At 39.3% G+C, this 22,817-nt stretch overlaps 2 protein-coding genes and 1 pseudogene across 6 annotated transcripts; all 3 read left to right on the top strand.

Annotated features, from left to right (window-relative positions):
- The first annotated feature begins 2 nt into the window (after positions 1-2).
- LOC106936298 (uncharacterized) lies at positions 3-12,476 on the top strand. 4 transcript variants are annotated; one of them, XM_015017178.1, is made up of 5 exons: positions 3-147; positions 893-2,245; positions 2,768-3,263; positions 3,761-4,394; positions 5,503-7,137. In XM_015017178.1, exons 2-5 carry the CDS (start codon positions 1,031-1,033, stop codon positions 6,992-6,994), a joined length of 3,837 nt encoding a protein of 1,278 aa, XP_014872664.1. In that variant the 5' UTR covers positions 3-147; positions 893-1,030; the 3' UTR covers positions 6,995-7,137. The 4 variants fall into 4 exon arrangements, with proteins under 4 accessions (XP_014872664.1, XP_014872666.1, XP_014872663.1 ...); XM_015017180.1 differs by lacking the exon at positions 893-2,245 and having other exon boundaries at positions 5-147; XM_015017177.1 differs by lacking the exon at positions 3-147 and having other exon boundaries at positions 154-2,245.
- Positions 12,477-12,871: 395 nt separating this feature from the next.
- Positions 12,872-17,175, top strand: LOC106936300 (oocyte zinc finger protein XlCOF6-like; annotated as a pseudogene).
- A 993-nt stretch (positions 17,176-18,168) lies between these two features.
- LOC106936301 (gastrula zinc finger protein XlCGF26.1-like) lies at positions 18,169-22,025 on the top strand. Of its 2 annotated transcripts, XM_015017183.1 has the most exons (3): positions 18,369-18,459; positions 18,534-18,593; positions 19,082-22,025. In XM_015017183.1, exon 3 carries the CDS (start codon positions 19,177-19,179, stop codon positions 20,878-20,880), a length of 1,704 nt encoding a protein of 567 aa, XP_014872669.1. In that variant the 5' UTR covers positions 18,369-18,459; positions 18,534-18,593; positions 19,082-19,176; the 3' UTR covers positions 20,881-22,025. The 2 variants fall into 2 exon arrangements, with proteins under 2 accessions (XP_014872668.1, XP_014872669.1); XM_015017182.1 differs by lacking the exon at positions 18,534-18,593 and having other exon boundaries at positions 18,169-18,459.
- Positions 22,026-22,817: the final 792 nt, after the last annotated feature.

Genomic DNA, 22,817 nt, shown 5'->3' with positions numbered 1-22,817 from the left:
TGGGCCTTTGAAATGAACCCGAGCGGAAGATTTTGTTTCCGGGTGAAATTTCTCTCCATGTTCTGCAGCGATACGCTTTGGGAGGAACAACGCGCCAGCGTCGTTACTTTGTTTTATTTTTTTTGTGTTACTTTGAGGAAAGAGTAGGTGAGTGTTATGTAGACTGAGTGTCTTCAGTTCATCTTCAGATATATTTCATTAAGCAGTAGTTAAGATCCACACTATATAAAGAAATCATCGTCGAGTTCGAGGAAGAGCTCGACGGACACTAGATAATCTACCGAACAGATTTGAAACACCGGTGTTGAGAACATTTAGGAGAAGTTGTTGAATGCAGTTCCGATGTTTTTGTTCTCGCCTGTTTTCCGTCTCAGATTATTAATATACGAGTTTTCGTGAGGGTTTCAGAGATGGATTAAACAATTTTGTGCCACTTACGACTTGGAAGTAAAACAATAACACCCCTGGAAGTTGTTATTGCGAATACCAAAGTCTCCGTTCGCTGAGCAATGTGCTTGGTATCCAATATGGCTGCCCGTCTACAGTCTGCGGTGTTAGTTTGCTGTTTATTAGTGTTTTTGATGGCTTATTTAGCATTAAACCGATTACACGCATATTAAGCTAATATCTAGTTTTTAACAAATTCCCCAAAGTGTTTTGTCTCCAGAAAATGGAGGCAATATCGGGATTGTGTTGCTAACATTAGCCACCCTTCATCTACATTGGAATGGTTAGACATGTTTCATACGGTATATTAGCAAGAATGAAAGGCTAAATATGAAATAATATAAAGTTGTAAGTAACCAGTAATATGAAACCTGTTTGACTTGCGTTGGACCATGCGGCTTATGCGAAGGTGCGACTTTTCTGTGTGTTTTTCTTTGACCGCCAGGGGGCTCTTTAGCAGGAAGTGAATCATAGGACGTCGAAGTTGGAAATCAAAGAAGAAAGCTCCGGTTTTCATTTAGCACAAACACGAGCTAGCAACAGGCACAAAGGAGCTTTTCTTTCAAACTCATACCCCTTCATTATGGAAATCACACGAAGAACTTCATATGATGCTGCTTTTAAGTTGAAGGCCATCGACCTGGCAGTACTGGAGGGAAATAGAGCCGCTGCACTTAAACTCGGCGTGAATGAATCAATGATTCGGCGTTGGAGACAGCAGCAGGTAGAACTCACTAAATGCCAAAAGACGAGAAAGGCTTTCAGAGGACAAGAAAGCAGGTGGCCTGAACTTGAAGATGTTCTTGAGGATTGGGTAAATACTCAGAGAGCAGGCGGCCGAGGTGTATCCACCTTGCAAATCCGGCTGAATGCCAAATCAATTGCCCGCCAAATGAATATTGACAATTTTAATGGAGGACCGTCCTGGTGTTTGAGATTTATGAGAAGAAAGAACCTGTCCATCAGGGCAGAGACACCTCTCTTTCAGCAACTCCCCCTGGACTACCAGGAAAAAGTTACAAATTTCCGACAATTTGTTGAAGCAAAGATCGTGGAGAACGCCATCGGACCAGACAACATTATAAATATGGGTGAAGTGCCATTGACATTTGACATGTCTCTGACCAAGACGTGTGCATCATCCATTTCGGAGAAAACCAACGGACACGAGAGGACAAATTTCACTTGTGTCCTGGGCTGCACCGCTTCTGGACAAAAGCTCCCCCCGATGGTGATTTTCAAGCGCAAAACTATGCCGAAAGACCAACTCTCGAAGGACATTGTAGTTAAAGTCAACCAGAGAGGACGGCTATCAGAATATCTGATGAAGGAGTGGCTAACGGAGTGCTACGGAAAGCGCTCAGGAGGATTTTTTCGCAGGAAAAAAGCGCTGCTTGTTTTGAACAGTATGAGGGCCCACATCACCGATTCGGTGAAAGCAGCCATCAAAAGAACCAGCTCAATTCCCGCTGTTATTCCTAGAGGTACAGAAAAGTATTTGCAACCCCTTGACATCAGTGTGAATCGGGCATTTAAAGCAGCATTCAGGGGTGAAAGGAAGGCTTGGATGAGTAGCGGGGATAAATCCTTCACAGAAACTGGCCGAATGCGAAGAGCGTCATTTTCTGAGGTCTGTCAGTGGATCCTAGCAGCGTGGAGCAGAATGAATGAATCCACCATCATCAGTGGGTTCCGAAAGGCCGGACTGCTGCGTGAAGAGGGCACCACAGCTTCAGAGCCAGCTTTACCCCGGGATGACTGCAACACGGAGAGTAACACTGACATAGAGACAGAAAAGGTATGTGACGAAGCTGTTCAACTCCGACACTGGAGAAGATGACTTCAGGAGGAAGATGAATGAGCCAATCAATAACTTTTCTGTTTTGTTTCATCAGCTCTTTTACTGTGTTACAGGCACCGTTCGGAAACTACCGTAATTACTTCAGTTAAAACTAAACTTGGCAACTTTTTCAACCTTAATTTGTTTACAAATTAATGTGATGTTGAATTGACCTGTTATGACTCAAATTTTGGGTTGTCTGCCCCCCTCTGCTGCATCGTTGTGGAAAACCGAGAGCGCCAGAGGTTTTTTTTTTTTTTAACTTTGTGGGTGCGGCTTATAGTGAGGAATGCTCTATAGTCCAGAATATACGGTACTATGCAGCTATATCTGCTGTGTACTTGTTGATCCACTGTATTTATATGCATATTGTTTAATGTTGTGGTGCTAAATAATGCATAGACTAATGACAGTGTGGTTTATTTGACCTACTATAATGTGCTTTTTTATTTTTTCCTGTTTTCCTTTCTACAACTATAGTATTATGTTGAAATGGAGCAGCTCAGCAAGCAAGAGAGGGACTTCAGTTCGCACCAGAAGAAAGCAGAACCTCTGCAGATTAAAGAAGAGCAAGACGGGGCAGAACGTCAACGGATGAGAGGGGACCAGGAGGAACGAAATCCCCCAGACCTTAAAGAAGAGCAGCAGGAGTTTGAAGCTTCCCAAATAAAAGAGGAAGACGAGGAACTCTGTGTCAGTCAGGATGAAGATCATCTTCTGCTGAAGTGGAAGACGTATACCTTTGAGGTTTCTCCTGTAAACGAAGAAAAATACCACTTTGAACCAGACGGGAACCAACTGGACCTCCAGGATGCTGCTGAAGCTGAGAACCAGGTTCAGGAAGAAAACGACTCGCAGTTAAAGCAAGACGACGACCTGGAGCCAAATGGGAAATATTGGAAAAGTCTGTTCTCTGGAGAAATGCATGATGGGTTTTTTCCTCAAGATGGCAGGAAACGCAGGAGGATCCACACAGGTGAGTTACTTTCCCATTTTTGTGGAAAATCTTACAAAAAATATTTACTTGTCATATGACAATAAAATATATGTTTTTATATAAACTATGATTTTTTTAACTAACATGATCTAGTACAGACACACTACTACCAGTGTGTTTGTACACGACTCATACAGGCTGCATGTCACAAACACATTCACTAATCCTCTAATATTTTGTTTAACCTTCTTTGCTAACTTTGAAAATGTTTAGTGCAATTAGCTTTCCCTAAATTAAGTTTTACAGACAAATCCTAAAGCGCTATTTTAACTATTTTGTAAACTTTCAGCTGAAAAAAAGTTTACCAAAGAAAAAAAAAATAATTTCGTTGAAGATGAGTTGTCGTGATTGGTTGACACAACGCGCCAACGGTGGTTAGCTTACCATGTGTCATGTGACAAGACGTGATTGTTCGACTCAGTGCTGGGAAGCTAAACGAAGCATTGTGTAACGCTGCAGTCTTCCGTTGTTTTCAGCTCGCTTACAAAGCGTTTATTTCGTGGATGATCCGCGTGTAGAAGAGGAGTCGACAACAGCGGCTGTAGGTGAGGCAAAGTTCGCTGAGGTTGAGAGCCTGGAGTCTCACCCGTGGCCCCACCTGAAGGACTACTTTTTTTTCGAGGCCAGGGATAAGTCCAACGAAAAAACCCTCCACTTCCAGTGCGTCCTGTGCCAACCCAAGAAGATCACCATCAAGGGACAAGCGAAGAGTCTGTACAATTTAAAGTCGCATATCAACCGGAAGCATCCGGCGCATGCCACCCAGTTTGAGGAGGACATTAAGGCCGGCTCTTCGCGTGGGAAACACAGGCTATCTGTTAGCAGCAGCGCTAGTAGCCAGTCATCACAGCCATGTGCAAAGAGAGCGCGGCAGCCCAGCTTTGGTGAAACTTCTTCCAAAACTGCTGGGACTGACGTCAGCCAGTCTATGGTGGACAAACAGATTATGGACCTGTTTGTCCACAACTTGCTACCGTTACACGTGGTGGAGTCCCCCACCTTTGTTGGCCTGATAAGGATGTTGAACCCCAGCATGACGTCTATGTCCCGCCACATCCTGAGCAGGAGCATCTTGGCCAGCCACGATCAGCTGGAAGAGCATCTCATAAGGTAAGTTTTCTTATTTTTGGAATGGCGTACTTTATGGTTTAATGATTGTCTAGTTTGACCTTTATAAAACAACAGATTGGAGTGATGGGAGGAACAGTTTTTCTAAGTGTTTGAATTGTTTGACAGTGCAGTGAGAAAGCAAATCACACCAACTACAAACTCTACATTTGTAAACAGGTCATCAAATCGGACAGAGTCCACCAGACGACAATGTTTGAAAACAGTTTCAGTCAACCAACATTTATAGTCAGTCCCTATTAAGGTGGTTATTACTTCCTATTTTGTTTCATTAGGTGATGTTGAAAACTCAAAACATTTCAATACATTTATTCAGTTTATCGATTAATAGTCATTTACACCAAGCAGAAAGTTACAGAGCATAATAATAACGCATCTACCACTATTGCAACAAAAACATTGAAATTAACCAATTAATATTTGTGTCAAATAATATACCAACAATACCAAGAAGGATGGTTTACACTGAAGATTGTATGTTTGTAAATGTGTTGCAATTAATCATTTAACAATTTAATCACATGGTACTAAAATGAGATCAATAATTTCTATTCTGATGAATAAATGATATATGAAACATCAGAATCCATTTTATTGATGGTTTTATTTTGGATATTTAAAATATCTTCTTGTTCCAGTGTCAAGTTTTCTTTACAAAACTGAAGTTTATCTGAGAAGGTGAACTTGCATTATTACGTCATTATCAGTGAATTACTTGAAAATGGTCTCAAAACAACAATATTATTATTTATGGCATTAATTACTGGGTTGATTTATCGTTTGGTAAGATTTATTGCAACAGGCTCATTCATAGGGTTGAAGTTTTAGGCTTCAAACTCACAAGTGTGTCGTTCCTCTTATTATTAATAAACAAACTCTTTAACCTGTTCAACAGTCTAATTTTATTTTTTAATTGGTAACCGGTCATTGATTTTGCTGTGAGGCTAAGCAAACATGGCGGCATGAGTGAAACGTAACTTACATGGAGACGCAGATAAGAGATTAGTTTCTGATTTGATAATATTGTGCTCCAGTTTATGTACACAGTGTGAATTTATGTTAAATATTAATTATTTGTTTTTAAATGCAGATTGCTTGAGGACATCCCCTGGGTTGCCACCACTGCGGACTGCTGGTCGGCCCACAACAAGTCCTACCTGGGCATAACGGCACATTGGCTGGACCCCAAGACTCGCGCAAGACGGCACGCGCTCCTGGCCTGCACTCGGGTCAAAGGTCATCACTCCTCCGACGTTCTCGCCCAGGCCATGCTAGACACCCATTCCAAGTTCAATCTGCAAGACAAAGTGACCAGAACCACGACGGACAACGGCAAAAACTTTGTGAAGGCGTTTGTGCAGTTCGGTGCAGAAGCCGAGTTCTTGCCAAACATTCCTGAAGCCGCTGCCGAGTCGGAAGAAGATTGGATCCAGGATGTGGATCCTGAGGCCGGAGGCGTGGAGTACATCTCCGTTGATGCCACCCTTGACAAGTCCAGCAGTCTGGGCCTTAAACTGCCGGTGCACATGAAGTGCGCCGCTCATACCTTTAATTTGGTAGCCAGCGTGGATGCCAGCGAGGCTCTGAACTGCACCCTGTTCAGGTCAGCCTACAGGAAGGCCATGTCCAAAGCCCAGGCGCTGTGGTGCCTGCAGAGCCGCAACACGGTGGCAGCAGCCTGCATATTTGAAGCGTTTAAGAGGAGGTTGGCGGTCCCCGACGGTACCAGATGGAACTCAACTTACAACTCTGTTGTAGTCCTCAACGGCCTGCTTGAGAAAAGCAGGGATGCTGTGAACAGGGTGATGACGCAGCTGAAGCTCCAGACCTTCACCAGCTCTGATGTCGGCTTCCTGAGTGAATACGTCCAGGTGATGTGTAACGTCGCCAAGGCTTTGGATAAAATCCAGGGGGAGGACCAGGCCTACCTCGGTAGCCTTCTGCCAACAGTCGCGGCCACCGTGATGAGGCTGAAGGAGGTCAAGTTGAAGCGTCTGCTGCACTGCGGTCCTCTGGTGGACGCCATACTGGCAGGCATCTCTAAAAGGTTTGGGCCACTCCTGGAGGACCTGGAGTGCCAGCTGGCTGCTGCCTTCCACCCCAAGTTTCGTCTGTTCTGGTTGGAGCAGTTCAACAACAGCCAGGTTGGCAGAGTGACCAAAGCAATGGAGGCGGTCGTACAGACGGCCCTGAGCGCGCTCAGTGAGGAGGGCAGCAACACCTCCAGCAACGAGGAGGAGGAGGAGGAGGAAGATGACTTCTTCAGCAACATCACTCGGTCCTGTGACGACAGGAGCCACAGGTCGCTGAAGTGGAAGGCTCAGAACCTGGTGAAGACCTGGCTGGAGGCCGGATCCAAGGACGCTATGACGGATCGGGCCTTTCTGGGAGAACAGGTCCTGATCGACTTGTTCACCAAATACAACACACCCGTCCCGTCCAGCGCCGCCGTCTGGCACCTGTTCTGTCAAAGCCACGACATTCTGAGGGCCGGCGTGTCAGATGTTGGCTTTGAGAGTCTGATGTTTATGAAGGGAAACCAGCATCACATGGAGGACATGACCAAGGCCCAGTTAGAGTAGCTGCCCTGCAAAAACACAAAATGCTTTTACCAACTTTGGTCTATTTCTAGTCCAAGTATGTTTCTAAGCTTGAAATAAGACAAAACTAACTTATACATAACTTTTCAGCAAGCTAATGGAGCTGTTTTTTTGTTTTTAAGTCAATAATTTCTTAGTATTGATGAAAAAGTACCGGTACCACTGGCAGATTATTTCACTTAACATTTTTCTTGTGTTATAAGTGAAACTAGAACTTTTAACTTTTGTTTTTAGTACTCCGTTTACGCCATTTCACATATGCTTTTTGATATGATGTTTTTAAGCGAGTAAAGCTGTTTTGTTTCATTTTATTCATCTTATGCTTGTAATCTTGTTGACTTTATGTTTTGTTTTAAACGGCAAATAAAGCGAGTAAAAACAGTTAAATTTCATTTTGTGTGCATCACCTGATCTTGGCATGATGTGTCTTTTTGTGAAAGTAAAAGATACCAAAATTAAAATTAGGGTCATTATCAATATCCTGTATTAAAATTGCAGTTATAGCCAATATTTAAAATTAAATACATATCATGTATTACAGGTGCAATCCTGGGAAATCTGAATCGATTCAAAATGCTCAAATTTATTTTAGTCTGCTTTAATTTTTTGTGAAAATGTAATTTGAATAATTTTTTTACTTAAGAAAATGCCTTACAGTAGAATTAACCTAATACTGATAATTTAAGTAACAGAGTCTAATATAAAACCCTTTTTTTGTTTCACGTTGTCCTCTCTTTAAACAGAATCTCCTCACCGTTTGAATTATTTGAAACTAAACTATTTGCTTCAGATTCTAAAGGTGGTGCAAATATATCATGCATTTCTATAAAAACGAGGCAAAAAACCCCAAAACATTTGTGACATCCCATCAGAAGTGTGGACATTTTAACAGATGTAGTTTATCAGTAATGTTGAAATTCTTTGTAGCTACGACTTTATTTACATGCATGAATAGCAACATTTTACCTCCATGTAACATAATTGGACATTTTTCTAGCTGTGGGATGTTTGGTGAAACATTAGTTTTACAAATCTCTTAACCTTTTGAGATATTCAGGCTTTTCTTAACATTGTTCAGAAAATAATTGAAAGTTTCGAATCTTCAGTAATGAAGAGATTTGGTGGAAAACTGGAGCCACGTTCTCCTTTTGCAGTAAATGTTGTTTATTCTGTACCCAGAATGCATTGCTGCAGTTTAAAATCTACTTATGTCCTGTGTGGTTTTTGATTGAAGCCCTGCTGTGATCAATTAGGCAAAATCGGCAACAGAGTTGGTAAAACTCAACAAGTCTAAAACTGAAACAATGAGCGAAAAGTCAGTTCCAAAGACTCACTTCCTGAAGTTCAACCATACAGATACGTATGAAAAACAAACTAATTTGTCCCCGTTGTGTGATGTTGGTTTAAATGTACGTGTTGTTTTAATTATTTCTAAGTCACATTTTAACCAGCACCTTTCTGTGTCGATTAGACCGTCCCTCGTTGTTCAGAAGACAAACATCTAAACGTCAAAGCAGTGAAACACAGGTGAGGAAATTCACACACACAAATTGCTGAACAATGTTTTTAAAAAAGTATTCACCCCCTTGGAAGTTTTGCCACTTTTAACAATCAGTCATGATCAGTTAAATTTGACTTTTGCTACAGAAAAAATGAAAATTGAAACTGATTTCTACAAAGTAACTGAAATGTTAAACCTAAAATAATTCACTACATAAATATTTACACCATTCAAATTGGTATTTAGTAGCAGCACCGACTGTGTGGATATGTCTCAATCAGGCACATCTGGATGCTTTTTCCTCCATTCTTCCTGCTAAACTATTTAAGCGTTGTTAATCATACTCTGTGTTGCGCTGCTCATCCCCACTAGGTCTCTGCTACGCTACAGCTAGCGCATCCTGTAGTGGTTGCTAGCCAGCATAGCCATGTATGATGTCAATAAATGTTTTTTTCTGTCACAATAAGTTGTTTTTCTACTATTAGAACAATTAGCAGCGAGGACATGAGATTGATTGACGGCACTAAGACCCTCCTCTTGGCTCTGGTTGGTTGTTTTTGGTCAGACGGCAATAGTAGCTCAGGGAGGAAGAGGAGATCAATGTTTTCACAAATTATCTCATATTGTCCCAAAATGAAAAAAATATAAAAACAAAAAACATTTTTTAAATAAAAGTTTAAAGTGATTTTTTGTAATTTTATTTGCCAAAACAACCAAATTTTGTTGACCATGACTGATTTGTAAAACAATAAAATAATTTGCCTGTTGTAAATAACAGGCAAATAAGAAAACAAGTCATTTTGTTAAAATCACTCCATTTCTATAAAAAGTTTTTTTATACAACTTTGTGCAACAGTACAATAAAAACTGAATACTGCAGATTTGTACCTCTACTTTTAATAATAATAATTCATTTTATTTGCATAGCGCTTTTCTAAACACACAGAAATCAAGCTCCCGGATTTGCAGGGCAGGAAATCGATTGATTTTTACCCAGAAAGCACATGGGCAAAACCCATGAGTGAAACGGTCACTGGGACTGACTAGTATATATTCCATTGAGGGAATGTAACTTTAACATATTAATTTCTCATATGTTAACATAAAGGCTCGTTTTGAAGTATACGCTGCTACTTACAGGCATTGCTTCCTGGAATGCGGCGTTCATAACAGACACGTGTGTTCATCTGCTCTACCGCTAGCAAACTGATTAAATAACATAAAAGTCAAGCAGTTTCGTAAAAGTCCAACAGATGGCAGCAGTGCGCCTCACAGTTTACAGGACACACTTCCTGCTAAAGAGCCCCCTGGTGGTTGAAGAAAAATCCAAACACCCACAGTTCCTGCTAAAGAGCCACCTGGTGGTTGAAGAAAAATCCACATATAAACCAGAAAATACAGTAAATGAAAAAAAATCTGAATGCTCTCTGGTATTGTTCAGGGGGCCGGACCAAATGTGGAGGCCCGCGGGCCGTAGTTTGGGGACCCCTGATATATAAAGTGCACCGGATTATAAGGCGCACTGTCGGCTTTTGAGGAAAATGAAGGTTTTTAGATGTGCCTTATAGTCCAGAAAATACGATAATCATATTTAAAACCAGAACCTAATCATCATTATCATCATCATCATCACCTGCTCTCTGCAGGACAGCAGGATTCGAACCAGAGTCCCACCAGTGGAAAGTGATGACAGCTGCCTCAGCGACAGCGACGACAGCGATGAGGACAACAGACCAAAACCAAGTGATGAAAGCAGCAGTGACGAAGAGTCCGACGGCAGCAACGATCCAGCTGCCAGCACCAGCGCCGCTGCACCCTGCGCTCGGTCGGCCTCTGTTGAAGCGAGACGATGGCGAAGGTTGTCGTGGGAGACGGTGCAGTCAGAGGACTCTGCGAAAGACGTCCCGACGTGGCGAGGTTCTCTTCCCGCGTCTGATGAAATTGTAGAAATCAGAGAACCCATTCAGTACTTCCGGGACTTCTTCGACACGGATCTTCTGGATACTATTGTAGAACAAAGCAATCTGTATTTCATTCAGGAAAGCACACGCAATCGTTACACTGGCCTCAAGCTGGATCGAAATGAACTCGAGCAGTTTATCGGGACTTTAGTGTACATGAGTATTCTACATCTTCCAAATTCGGGAATGTACTGGTCCAATGAGTGCCGAGTAGAGTATGTGGCTGATGTGATGACCCGGGAGAGATGGAAGAAGATTAAGGAGTTCCTTCATTTCAACGACAACAGCACCATGGCCGCCAACAGTGGAGACGCACTCTTCAAAATTAGGCCGGTTTTTGATTCACTTCTCCAAAAGTTTAACAGCCTCCCTAAAGATCAGATGCTGTGTATTGCTCAGCAAATGGTCCCTTTAAAATGTGATTCTAGTCTGGTGCAGTATATCCCCAAAAGGTCACGCGAATCGGGATACAAGATCTTCATGTTGTGTGATACAAAGGGCCTGATTCACTCGTTCGATGTATTCACAGGGAAAATGGATCCTCTACCTGGAGAACCAGACATCGGGACAAGTGGAAACATTGTCCTGAAGCTTACACAAGTCATCCATGGTTCTGCCAATCATCTTTTGTATTTTGACAGTCAGTTTACATCCTTTGATTTGTTTGCAGCTCTCACAAAGAAGGGGATACCAGCCCTTGGAGCTGTGGAGAAAAATGGCCTCCGAAGCTGCAGTTTTAGCACAGATCCTGAGTTGAAGAAGAAAGGATTGGGGTCGTTTGAAGAGAAGAGGGCTGCCGTCGACGATGTGGAAATAAGAGCAGTCAAGTGGTTTTACTACGGGGGGGTGACTGTTACTAGCACCTTTGCTAGTGCCCATCCTGTGGCCAACGTCCAAAAATGGAGCAGAAAGTTGAAGCAGAAACAATCAGTGGAATACCCAAACATCATCAGCCTGTACAACAAGTTTGTGGCCGGCATCCATGCTCTTGATGTGCTGATTACATCCTATCGCACCCAGATTAGGTCCAGAAAGTACCACCACAGGTTGTTTTGTCAGTTACTTGATATGGTCATTGTGAACAGCTGGCTGTTATACAAACGTGATTGTGAATCGTTGGGTATTCCAAGACGGAGGCAGAAGGACTTTCTTGCTTTTAGGGTTTCAGTTGCACAAGCTCTTTTTATGCAAGGCAAAGACCTGTCCAAGAAGAAGAGGGGATGGCCTTACTTTGACGTCGAAAGTGAATTTGAGAAGAAGAAACGTCGAGGCCCGGCTAAGGATATTCCGACACTGAAAGTGCGTTCAGACGCTGTCGGTCACTGGCCGGTGGTGGAGAGCGGACGGCAACGCTGCAAGATGCCTCAGTGTAAGGGCCAGACTGTCTTCAAATGTTCAAAGTGCAAAGTGCATCTGTGTCTCAAGAAGAACAAGAACTGTTTTCGACATTTTCACAAGTAACTCTTTATTTTGTTGGTTTTCTTTCTGCAAACAAGGTGACACCAATCCTCTTCTGTGATTGCAGCAAAAATGATTGAACATACGCTGATGTTCAACTTCCACAATCTGTTTCAACATCAATAAAATACTATACATACCAGAGACTAGAAAATGTATTTATTTACAATCACAGGGGAAGCTAAAATGCATAATTCCTAAATTTAGATCTGTTATACTCAGCAAATATTCATTTAAAATGAATTCAGCCGAGTAGCTTTTCCTTTTCTGATTCCTTGGTAGACTGTGATGAATTCTGAATAGTGTCTCTACGTGAATCCATGAGAGCAAATTGTATTTTATAGGACATGCTGAAATGAACACAGACGTTTGCTTGTTGAAAGCAGCGTATTGAATGTTGGTGTTTACATAAAATGAGTTTATACTGATGTGATTGCCGTCTTTTTTTTTTATTATGCTGATTCCACGTATGAACAATACAATACTATTTTCTGCTATAACCCATTATGTGAAAAATAAAGTAATAAAATTAATCTCTCACAAAGATAAATGTATGTGTGTGTGTGTATGAGAAATACCTCACATATTAATAAAACCTTTATTAAATTTCTAAAGGAAATGGAATTATATACAAGAATATAGTTTAAGTAGGTAAAATAGAACATTTAATGCCACCTGCCATAAATCCACAAATTAGAAAATTGCTGTTTTTATAAATGTAGATATGTATATGTAATAGATCTATATTTAAGTGTATGTATATATAGAATAAATTAAATCCTCATGAACCACACTGCTTACCAGTAGGTTGCGGTAATGCTTACCTAACGGCCTTTGTCAACCGACATTTAAACTCAAGAAGAAGAACTGTGAAGCTAGCAGTGTTAGCTTTCCTTCTACTTGGACTCAATCTAGAGTTTGACCATCTGCGGGCTGAATATGTGAATGTTTACAGCAATAATGTCTTCAGTCCAGCTAAAACGAGAGTTCATCAATGAGCAGTTAGGTCCTGCTGAAGAAACATTCACAGAGTTTAAGGAAATTATCGTGAAGGAGGAAGAGATGGACGATCAGCGCAGACTGCTGGATTTCGCTCGGACACCGCAGCTCACTTCACACCGAAAAGGTAAGAAACGCAAATGATACCACCGTCTTGCTGATGACGGAGGATGTAGATTTCGGGTTTAAAGCGTTCATTTTGGGACATATCAGCGGAAATCAGGCAATGAAGCTGAAGTTGGCGTGTTGTTTCAGCAAAAACGTCTACAGCAAAACTGCAATTTGTTTTACTACCGTGAGCATCTTTAGTCTGCTGTAATTTGGAAAGTACCAAGCTTAAACTCTTGCATTTCAGAGATTCATTGGGAAGGGGGAAAAAAAACTATATGATGACAGGACCCTCTGACATTAATTACCAAAAACTATAGCTTCTTTTACTGAATATATTTATTTCATTTACTCTGAGTTAATGTCCCAGAATAATCCTTAGATCATTTTGATGGATGCAACCACAAAAAAGTTGTTTTATTAATTTGTGTCATGAAGTGTAGCCTCAACAAAATGATTTTTAAATGCATTGTATATTTATATTTAGGTCAAAAGAGTTTAACAAATTCAAACCAGATTAAAAATATGAGAAGTGTGTCAAGTTCTTTCTAAATCAGAAAGGTGTAGAGCAAACTTGAGGTAATATAATAGCAAATAATGTATCCCAAAAAAAGAGTATTTAAAACTTATTTGATTATAAAGGGTACATTTTGAAGTGTAATAAGTTAATATTACATTAACTTATTGCTATTTGTTTTATTTCCAATTTTGTTTTATTTAGTTTTCATTTTCATGAACGATATCATTTTTATATAATATATTATATATTTAATAATTTTTTTAACTTGCTGACCATTTCATTGATTACACATTAATTTATTTTCTCCTGTAATATTTTCTCCCCTCCTGTTTTCACCTTTGTTTATTTACAGATTTGTTTCTGTTTCCCTCATCTTTTGTTTTTCCTTCTGACTCTTTGTAGGAGGTAAAGTGACAAAGTGGTAAGGGAGTCAATTTCTCTCTTATTGACCAACATCAAGATCCAATCTCTAAGTTGGGAAAGTTCTTATTTAAACATTTTTGATGCAATATTTACCACTTTATCTGCTTTATTGAGCCATTTAGTAATTTATATTTTCGTTGCCAATAAAGTCCTCTACATGAACAAAGAAGTTCTAAAAAGGGGATAGTTTATTGCAGAAATGTATTCCAGAAAGAGATAAAGCAGAGGAGAGAGAAAGAAAAGATGGAGGCAAGGGAACAATTTAAATCTAATAGTTTAATTATCTGTGATGCCAACTCAGCAAAGACAGAAGTCATGAGTTCGATTAAACTATTTAGGAAGTTTTTCAACAAAGTTGTTACTATTGAGACAAATGTAGCTGAGTAGGATGAGAATATGAAGCCAAAAGGGAATAGAGCCACATATACTGTTATGATGACAAATAGAAAAGAAAATTAAGAGGAACAGTGATTATAAAGGATGTATTTTTTTTAAACATACCATAGCTTATTAGACTACAATACATTCAGACTAAATTCATGTTTTCCAAAACATTTTAGGATTTAACCCTAAAGTTAGCTACTTATCAATTAAAGTTAAGTGTTTTTTTTAAACCCACAATAGAAAAACTTTCTCCTGTGTTTTTGTTTCCAGACGATCTACAGGATTATGTTTGGAAAGAGGAGGTTTCTTCTGACCAGCAGCTCTGGAAACGGGAGAGTAATTCCAGTTTGGACCAGGAGGAACCAGAACCTCTGCAGATGAAAGAAGAGCAGCAAGAGACAGAACATCCCTGGACTAAAGAGGAAGTATTGGAGATCTGCATAGGTGAGCATGAAGACCAACTTGAACTGAAGCAGGAGAATAAAGACACATTTATGGTGACTTCAAATGATGAAGAAAAGAACCACATTAAACCAGATCCAGTCAGGAACCAAGTCATCTCTCAGGACTTCAGTGAATCTGAGAACCAGGATCAAGAAGGAAACCATCATAAAGACTCAGAATCCAAGCAAGATAAAGCACAGAAACTAGATAAGAGCTATCTGAAAACCACAAAGAGTAACAACTGTGACAATTCAAAACCCAGAAGGGACATTTTTACTCAAAATAATAACTTGACCCAGCAGTCGAAAAGGCAGATAGGTGAGAAGCGTTTTCCATGTACAACATGTGGAAAATGTTTTATAAAACAAGGACACTTAATGGTTCACATAAGAATTCACACAGGTGAGAGACCTTTCAAGTGTCTGTCCTGTGGAAAAAGCTTCACTAAAAAATCAGTTCTTGATGAACATGTCAGAATTCACTCAGGTGAGAAGCCTTTCTCTTGTGTGATTTGTGGCAAAAGTTTTGGCCGAAAATGTAATTTGACTTATCACATGATGCTTCACACAGATGAAAGGCCTTATACCTGCAATACCTGTGAAAAGACTTTCAAATCAAAAGTTTCATTGAATGATCACATGAGGATTCACACAGACGAGAAGCCATTTTTGTGCGTGACCTGTGGGGAAGGGTTTATTCGAAAATGCCAATTAATAGTTCACATTAGAACTCACACTGGCGAGAAGCCTTTTAAATGTCAGTCCTGTGGAAAAAGCTTCATTACAAAGTCTGATTTGAATAAGCATGTCAGAATTCACACAGGTGAGAAGCCTTTTAAATGTCTGTACTGTGGAAAAAGCTTTACTAGAAAATCAGATTTTAATAAGCACATCACAATTCACACAGGTGAGAAACCTTTTAAATGTCTGTACTGTGGTAAAAGCTTCATAAGAAAATCAGATTTTAATAGGCACGTCAGAATTCACACAGGTGCGAAGCTTCTCTCTTGTACGATTTGTGAGAAAACTTTCAATGAAAAGGCTCATTTGACCAATCACATGAGGCGTCACACAGATGAAAGGCCTTTTACCTGTAATATCTGCGAAAAAACTTTCAGAGCAAGAAGCTCACTAACTGAACATATGACAGTTCACACAGGCGAGAAGCGCTTTTTGTGTGTTACCTGTGGAGAACGGTTTAATCGAAAAGGCCAGTTAGTGGTTCACATTAGAAGACACACAGGTGAGAAGCCCTTTCTGTGTGGGTTCTGTGGAAAAGCTTTCCATCATAGCCACACCTTAAGAGTTCACTTCATGGCTCACACATTAGAGACTCATTTTCAATGTACGACATGTGGAAAAAGTTACAAAGAAAAAGTCAATTTCACAATTCACATGAGGACTCACACAGAGGAGAAGTCCTCGTCTTGTACGATTTGTGGCGAACAATTTGCTCAAAAGGGGGATTTGTCTGATCACGTGAGAATTCACACAGATGAAAAACCTTTTCCCTGTGATGCGTGTGAAAAAACCTTCAGATCTAAAGACGCATTGAATAAACACCAGAGAGTTCACACGGGTGAGAAGCCGTTCTTTTGTGTGATTTGTGGCAAAGGTTTTTCTCAAAAAGTGCATTTGACTAATCACGTGAGGATTCACACAGATGAAAGGCCGTTTCCCTGTGATGTCTGCGAAAAAACTTTCAGAAGAAAAGACTTACTGAATAGACACATGAGGGTTCACACAGGCGAGAAGCCATTTTTGTGCAAGACATGTGGAAAAGCATTTTGCCACAGCAGTAGCTTAAAAACTCATTTCATAACTCACACAGATGAGAAACCTTTTCAATGTGTTGCGTGCGAAAAAAGTTAACTTAGAAAAACAGATTTGATACGTCACATGAGAACTCACTCTGACGAGTCTAAGTGAGAACACTCTAGAACAGGGGAACCCAAATTCGGCCTTCCGGGGCCGGCATCCTGCATGTTTTAGTTCTCTCCCTGGTGGTAATGTCAACCTTTTCACCGTGTCGGTGTTCTTCTTAGGCCTTCTAATGAGTCATCATTTGATCCAGTTTTGCATTCGTTACATAAAATTACAAACAGAAATGTTGAACAAGTTGTCAAAGTTTCATGCATTTTTTTTTTGTTATGATTCATTCCTGAAAAATTAAAATTAAATTATTTTCTCTCAAGTGAACCTCTTCTTTTACAGATGATATTCTTTATAGTGGTGCACAGCTTTACCCAAAGGCTGCTCCCTTTGGGTAAAGCCTTATGTTTGTTGTAAATACAGTAAGTTTGTACTTTACTTTTGAACAGTGCAGTGAATTGCAATGAGCATATGAAATAAAAATGTAAGACATGTATTTGATGTCTTGTGCTCATTTACCTCACTAACTGTAGATCTCATTTGTCTGTGCAAATTATATTTAGTGGTGTCAAGCAGGTACTGTTTAACCAGATTGGACTTTTTTTGCATTGGAAAACACTTTCAGAGTGAACTGTCACAATGAAAACATGACAAATCCATTTTACAATATTTTTAATAAAGAATGGTGTCCAGATTTTAGCAAGTGATGCTGTTGCACTTTGTGTTAATTGTTTTGAGAAATGCACTAGCTGTGGTGCAAACCTTAATGAGAGAAAAGCAACCAAGCTACTGAGGAAAAATTGCAGAACTGAAACGTCCTCAGTCGGCAGAACTTTTTCACGTTTGGTTACATATTTTAGAAGTAAATTATTTTTGAAGCAGGGAAAATGCAACAGGCTGAACGTGATAATTTGTCATCTTTGTGTTTTCTTGTATTCATTATTTTTTCAGATTTTTGTTCAAAACAGTTTAGCTGTTGCCCTGTGTTTTATCAACAATGACAATTCTACAGTTTGTGTAAAAAAATTATGTAGTAAAACCTGTAAAATATTAAAACTTCAGAATGTTAAAGAACTTTGTTTACAGGCTGGTGTCTGTAGTTCACTTTTATTCTGAAGTCCAAAAACCACAGATTTTTTTTTCTTAAATGTTTAACAGCATTAAAGGTGTTTCTATTGTTTGGTTTAAAGTTTAAATTATTGTTGAGTTATAAACTGCGTTGGCTTGGTGAATATGAAATATTAAGAATATAAAATCAAATTACCTCAAATCCTTTTATCTTCCTTCACACAGAACTTTTTTATGAGCTCCAAGCACTTCACTAGAGAGTGCTTTTGCTCAAAGACATAAACCACCATCATAATATTACACAGTTATATTTTTGGCTCTTCCACAGGCGATATTTAATTATATTTTTCTGACATATTTTGCATGATAGTATCTTGGTCTTTGCGGTCGGCTTCAGACCAGTTGGTGGCGGTAACGATCTGTTTAATTGTTTGCTAACCGCCATTACATATCAAGAAGAAGAAGAAGCAGGAGAAGAGCGTTAGCTTTCCTTCTACTTGTAGTCTGATTATCTCTTTTCTGAATATGAGTGTTTGCTATAAAAATGTCTTCAGTCCAGCTTGAACAAGAGTTCATCAACGAGCAGTTAACTGCTACTGAGGAAACATTCACGGAGATTAAAGAAATAATCGTTAAAGAGGAAGAGATGGACGATCAGCACCGACTGCTGGATTTCTCCCGGACATCCCAGACTATTTTACACGGAAAAGGTATTAGATACAGGCGATGCTAACGTTTTAATGCCGACTGCGATTTTAATGTCATTTTTTAATTGCTTTATTAGCGGTGAACGAAGATAAAGTTGCCTTCCGGTTGTAGCTTCAGCTCTAAGAAACGGCTAACGGTGAATTCACCTAATTTCTCAATGTCCTGAATATTTTTAATCTGTTCCTATTCGAAAGCTATAAAACCCTTTAAACCTAAACAGGATTGTTTCATATGATTGACAGAATCTTTCAGACATAGTTTTGTGATTCGTGGCAGTTCAATAAAGTATATTAATTGGTAGAGACGCTTGACTTACAGCACCATTGTAACATGCCATATGGTTGAGCAGCGTTAAAATGTGAGGTTTTAAGGAAGCCCATACTGCTTCAAGAGCTCAAACTAAAAATTTATAACATTTTTATTCATGGAAATTGTAGAATTGTCATTCTCTTTGTACAGATATAAAATTGCCTCGTACTAATGGTTTGTTGAACTGAAATGCATTGAGACTAAAATCTTCTGAGATTCAGCTAATTTTAGGACTAAATACTTCTCAAAGCATGTTTGTATGCATAGATTAAAGTGAATAGAAACCCTCTCTCCTGTGTTTTGTTTGATTTCCAGATGATCTACAGGATTATGTTTGGAAAGAGAAGCAGCAGCTCTGCAAGCAGGAGAGTGATTCCAGTTTGGACCAGGAGGAACCAGAACCTCTGCAGATGAAAGAAGAGCAGCAGGAACCAGTACATTCATGGATTAAAGAGGAAGTGTTGGAGATCTGCATAGGTGAGCATGGAGAGCAGCTTGAACTGAAGCAGGAGACTGAAGATACCTTTTTGTTGACTCCTTCACACAAAGAAAATGACCACATTGAACCGGAACCAATGAGAGGCCAGATAATATCTGAGGACTTTAATGAAACTGAGAACCAGGATCAAGAAGGAAACCATCAGAAAGACTCAGGATCAAAGCAAGATAAAGCACCGAAACCAAATGAGAGATGTCAGAAAACCATAAAGCGTAAAAAGTGTCCAAATTCAAAACCAAAAAGACATGGCAATTTGTGTTCTTGTAAGAGATGTGGTGATTTCTTACCTCAAAATACTAACTTGGCTCAGCACTTGAATTATCACACAAGTGAGAAGCGTTTTCCATGTGCAACATGTGGAAAAAGTTATATAAACAAAGGACATTTAACTGTTCACATGAGAATTCACACAGGTGAGAGACCTTTCAAATGTCTTTCTTGTGAAAAAACCTTCACTACCAAACCTTTTCTTGAGGCGCATGTCAGAGTCCACACAGGTGAGAAGCCTTTCTCTTGCACCATTTGTGGCAAAAGTTTTACTCAAAAAGGTAATTTGACTACTCATATGAGGCTCCATACAGACGAGAGGCCCTTTTCCTGTGATACCTGTGAAAAAACTTTCAAAAGAAAAGATTCACTGAATGAACACATGAGGGTTCACACGGGTAAGAAGCCATTTGTGTGCAAGACCTGTGGAAAACACTTTAATCGACAATACCTGTTGATGGTTCACACAAGAATTCACACTGGTGATAAGCCCTTCAAATGTCTGTCCTGTGGAAAACGCTTCACCACAAAACCTGTTCTTGATGCACATGGCAGAATTCACACAGGTGAGAAGCCTTTCTCCTGTATGATTTGTGACAAAAATTTTACTGACAAAGGGCATCTGACCAATCACATAAAGTGTCACACAGATGAAAGGCCTTTTCCTTGTAATACTTGCTTAAAAACCTTCAGATCAAAACATTCACTGAAAGAACATGTAAGAATTCATACCGGTGAGAAGCCCTTTCTGTGTGTGACCTGTGGAAAAAGGTTTAATCAAAAAAATCAGTTAAAGGTTCACATAAGAAGTCATACGGGCGAGAAGCCGTTTCTGTGTGTGACCTGTGGAAAGGGATTCAATCAAAAGCACCAGTTAGTTGTTCACACAAGAAGCCATACAGGTGAGAAGCCCTTTTTGTGTGTGATCTGTGGGAACGCATTCAGCGACGGCAGTAGCTTAAAAGCTCACTTCATGACGCACACAAATGAGAAACCTTTGCAATTTATGACGTGTGGAAAAAGTTTGATTAACAAAAGTCAGTTAACGGTTAACATGAGAACTGGCAAGGAGGGGAGGCTTTTCAAATGTCTGTTCTGTGGAAAGAACTTCACAAGAAAATCTGTTTTCGATGAGCATGTCAGAATTCACACGGGTGAGAAGCCTTTCACTTGCATGATTTGTGGCAAGGGTTTTACTCAAAAAGGTAATTTGACTTCTCACATGGCACATCACACTGATGAAAGGCCCTTTTCCTGTAATTCGTGTGAGAAGACTTTCAAAAGAAAAGATTCGTTAAATAAACACATGAGAGTTCACACAGATGAGAAGCCACAAGAATGCACGTAAGAGGCCTTTTTGCTACTGTGACCTGTGTGAAAATGTCCGTGTGTCATTTTAACTGGTAATCCAACAATTAATCTGAAAACGTGCAACAGAAAAAATTTTATATTATAAGCCTTGTAAAAATGTCCAGCATCGGAATTAGAAAAATGTTTAAATCTGTTTCTCACATTTGATTTAACATTTAAATTCTTGAGTTTCATCATTTGACTTGGCAAAAAGTCATTTGAATTAACAATAAAAATTTTAGAGATGCTAAACTCCTCTAGAAGTTTGAACTTTCTACTTTTTAATTTCTTTAAAGTGCAAATTTAGCAACTAATTTCAGTGCTGCTGCTTTTGATTCTTTGGATGTGCTCTGTACCTCTAAAATATAAATTTGTTTTCCTCATATTTTTGTTTTCTGCTGTGGCTGTTACTCCTTAAGTTGATCAAACAATAAAAAAAACCTTAATTTTTAATATGGTTTCCTATGAATGACAAAAGATATTTGGTGTTTTGTCACATTTTCAGACAATCTAAAAAAAGTTATCTATATTTTGTAATGGTATTAAAGTGGTCAGATTATGTTTACGGAATGTGATTGCATTCATTATTTTTGTGGTCAATGTTTGGTAAATTTAGTTGATTACTCAAGACAAAGTGAGTTTGAACATGTTGGTTGGCTATCAGAAAGAAATGTGGAAAGAAATGTGAACACAGTGTGGAACGGAAAGAAAAAACATGTTTGAGTGTCTGGGTGCGGTATGCTCCTTTTTCTATTTGGATGATCAGTCACAAAATTATATTTTGTGTGTAAAATATGTGGTTTGGTTGGAGAAAAGGTGAAAAAAGTCATCCTTAATTGTTGAATTGATGCGGAACAGAAAAGGTTGATTAAAGTAATACAGGAAGGCCAAAATATACTGAATCATTTTACAAAAGTAAATGATTCAGTTAAAAAAAAACACACTGTGCGAACTGCCTGGTTCTCAGTTTTCACTGAGACAGGAGGACAGCCTTTGGACAATGCACCGCATGAGACACAGAAGAGAACTTTCAGGGAAACTTTTGGCTCCACATTCAACCTGAGAGTCATCGATCACATTTCTGTTCACCTACAATTGTGAAGGTGGAGTTTTATGCTTTGAAAATAAATCAGCGCAGCTGGATCTGTGTTGATGCTATGGCATGAGACTGAAACTCTCCAGTTTGGAGCTAAACATTTATTCACTCATATCCCACAAAGAAACAGCACCACCCTTATTTTAAAAAAGACACCAATAAGTGAGTTAAGAAGATAATATTTTCATTTTCACATTGTGTATATTAAAGTGTTGATGTGGGAGTAAATTTAAGTAAATTGTCCAGGAGTTTTTGTTGCGTGGGTGATGTGGTCACCTCTAGCAGAAGGAAAAAATGAAATACCTACTTAATCCAGAAGATGGCAGCAGTAGGTGGTGTAAATATTCTTCCAGACAGTTTCACATCATTATACCAGAGTTTTAACTCAAAGCAGGGAAAGGCATAAATAACGGTATTTCAGCATACACAGGAGATGTTATTGCAATATTAGACTCAGAACCATAAAGATAAATTATTTGTTTGGATTCCAGTTCACAGTAGAACAAGGTAATTATTTGGTAGCAGATCAGAGATTTTAATATAAATTGAGCATGCTCCGTATACATGATGAGCCTAATGATCAACTATTTATTAGTCATGCTATTGCATATAATTCATACATATTATGGCAACAAATAAGCTGTGAATCAGCTTCAGCAAAATAGAGATTAAAAATTTATTAAAATAGAAAATGAGGTGACAAAAGCAAAAGAAGGACGAGCTAAAAATATATTTTTTTTCATTTTCGGTAAACACGGCAATGGAAAATGTGATTGCTGTAGAGTTGGAGTCAATATTACTGTTTCAGAAATATGATAAAGCAGAAAACCGATTCATAT

This window comes from Poecilia latipinna, unplaced genomic scaffold (genome assembly GCF_001443285.1).
Source record: "Poecilia latipinna isolate Pla-1442-1.1 unplaced genomic scaffold, P_latipinna-1.0 Scaffold2115, whole genome shotgun sequence".
NCBI lineage: Eukaryota > Metazoa > Chordata > Actinopteri > Cyprinodontiformes > Poeciliidae > Poecilia > Poecilia latipinna.
This window is presented reverse-complemented; position numbering and strand designations above follow the sequence as displayed.

Bases quoted from the DNA above. Each gene is read 5' to 3' on its own strand.
- LOC106936298 (XM_015017178.1), top strand. From the start codon at position 1,031: ATGGAAATCACACGAAGAACTTCATATGATGCTGCTTTTAAGTTGAAG. The intron at 2,246-2,767 runs GTATGTGACGAA...CTACAACTATAG, and splicing joins CTGACATAGAGACAGAAAAG to TATTATGTTGAAATGGAGCA. The intron at 4,395-5,502 runs GTAAGTTTTCTT...TTTTAAATGCAG, and splicing joins CTGGAAGAGCATCTCATAAG to ATTGCTTGAGGACATCCCCT.
- LOC106936301 (XM_015017182.1), top strand. From the start codon at position 18,294: ATGTCTTCAGTCCAGCTTGAACAAGAGTTCATCAACGAGCAGTTAACT. The intron at 18,460-19,081 runs GTATTAGATACA...TTTGATTTCCAG, and splicing joins GACTATTTTACACGGAAAAG to ATGATCTACAGGATTATGTT.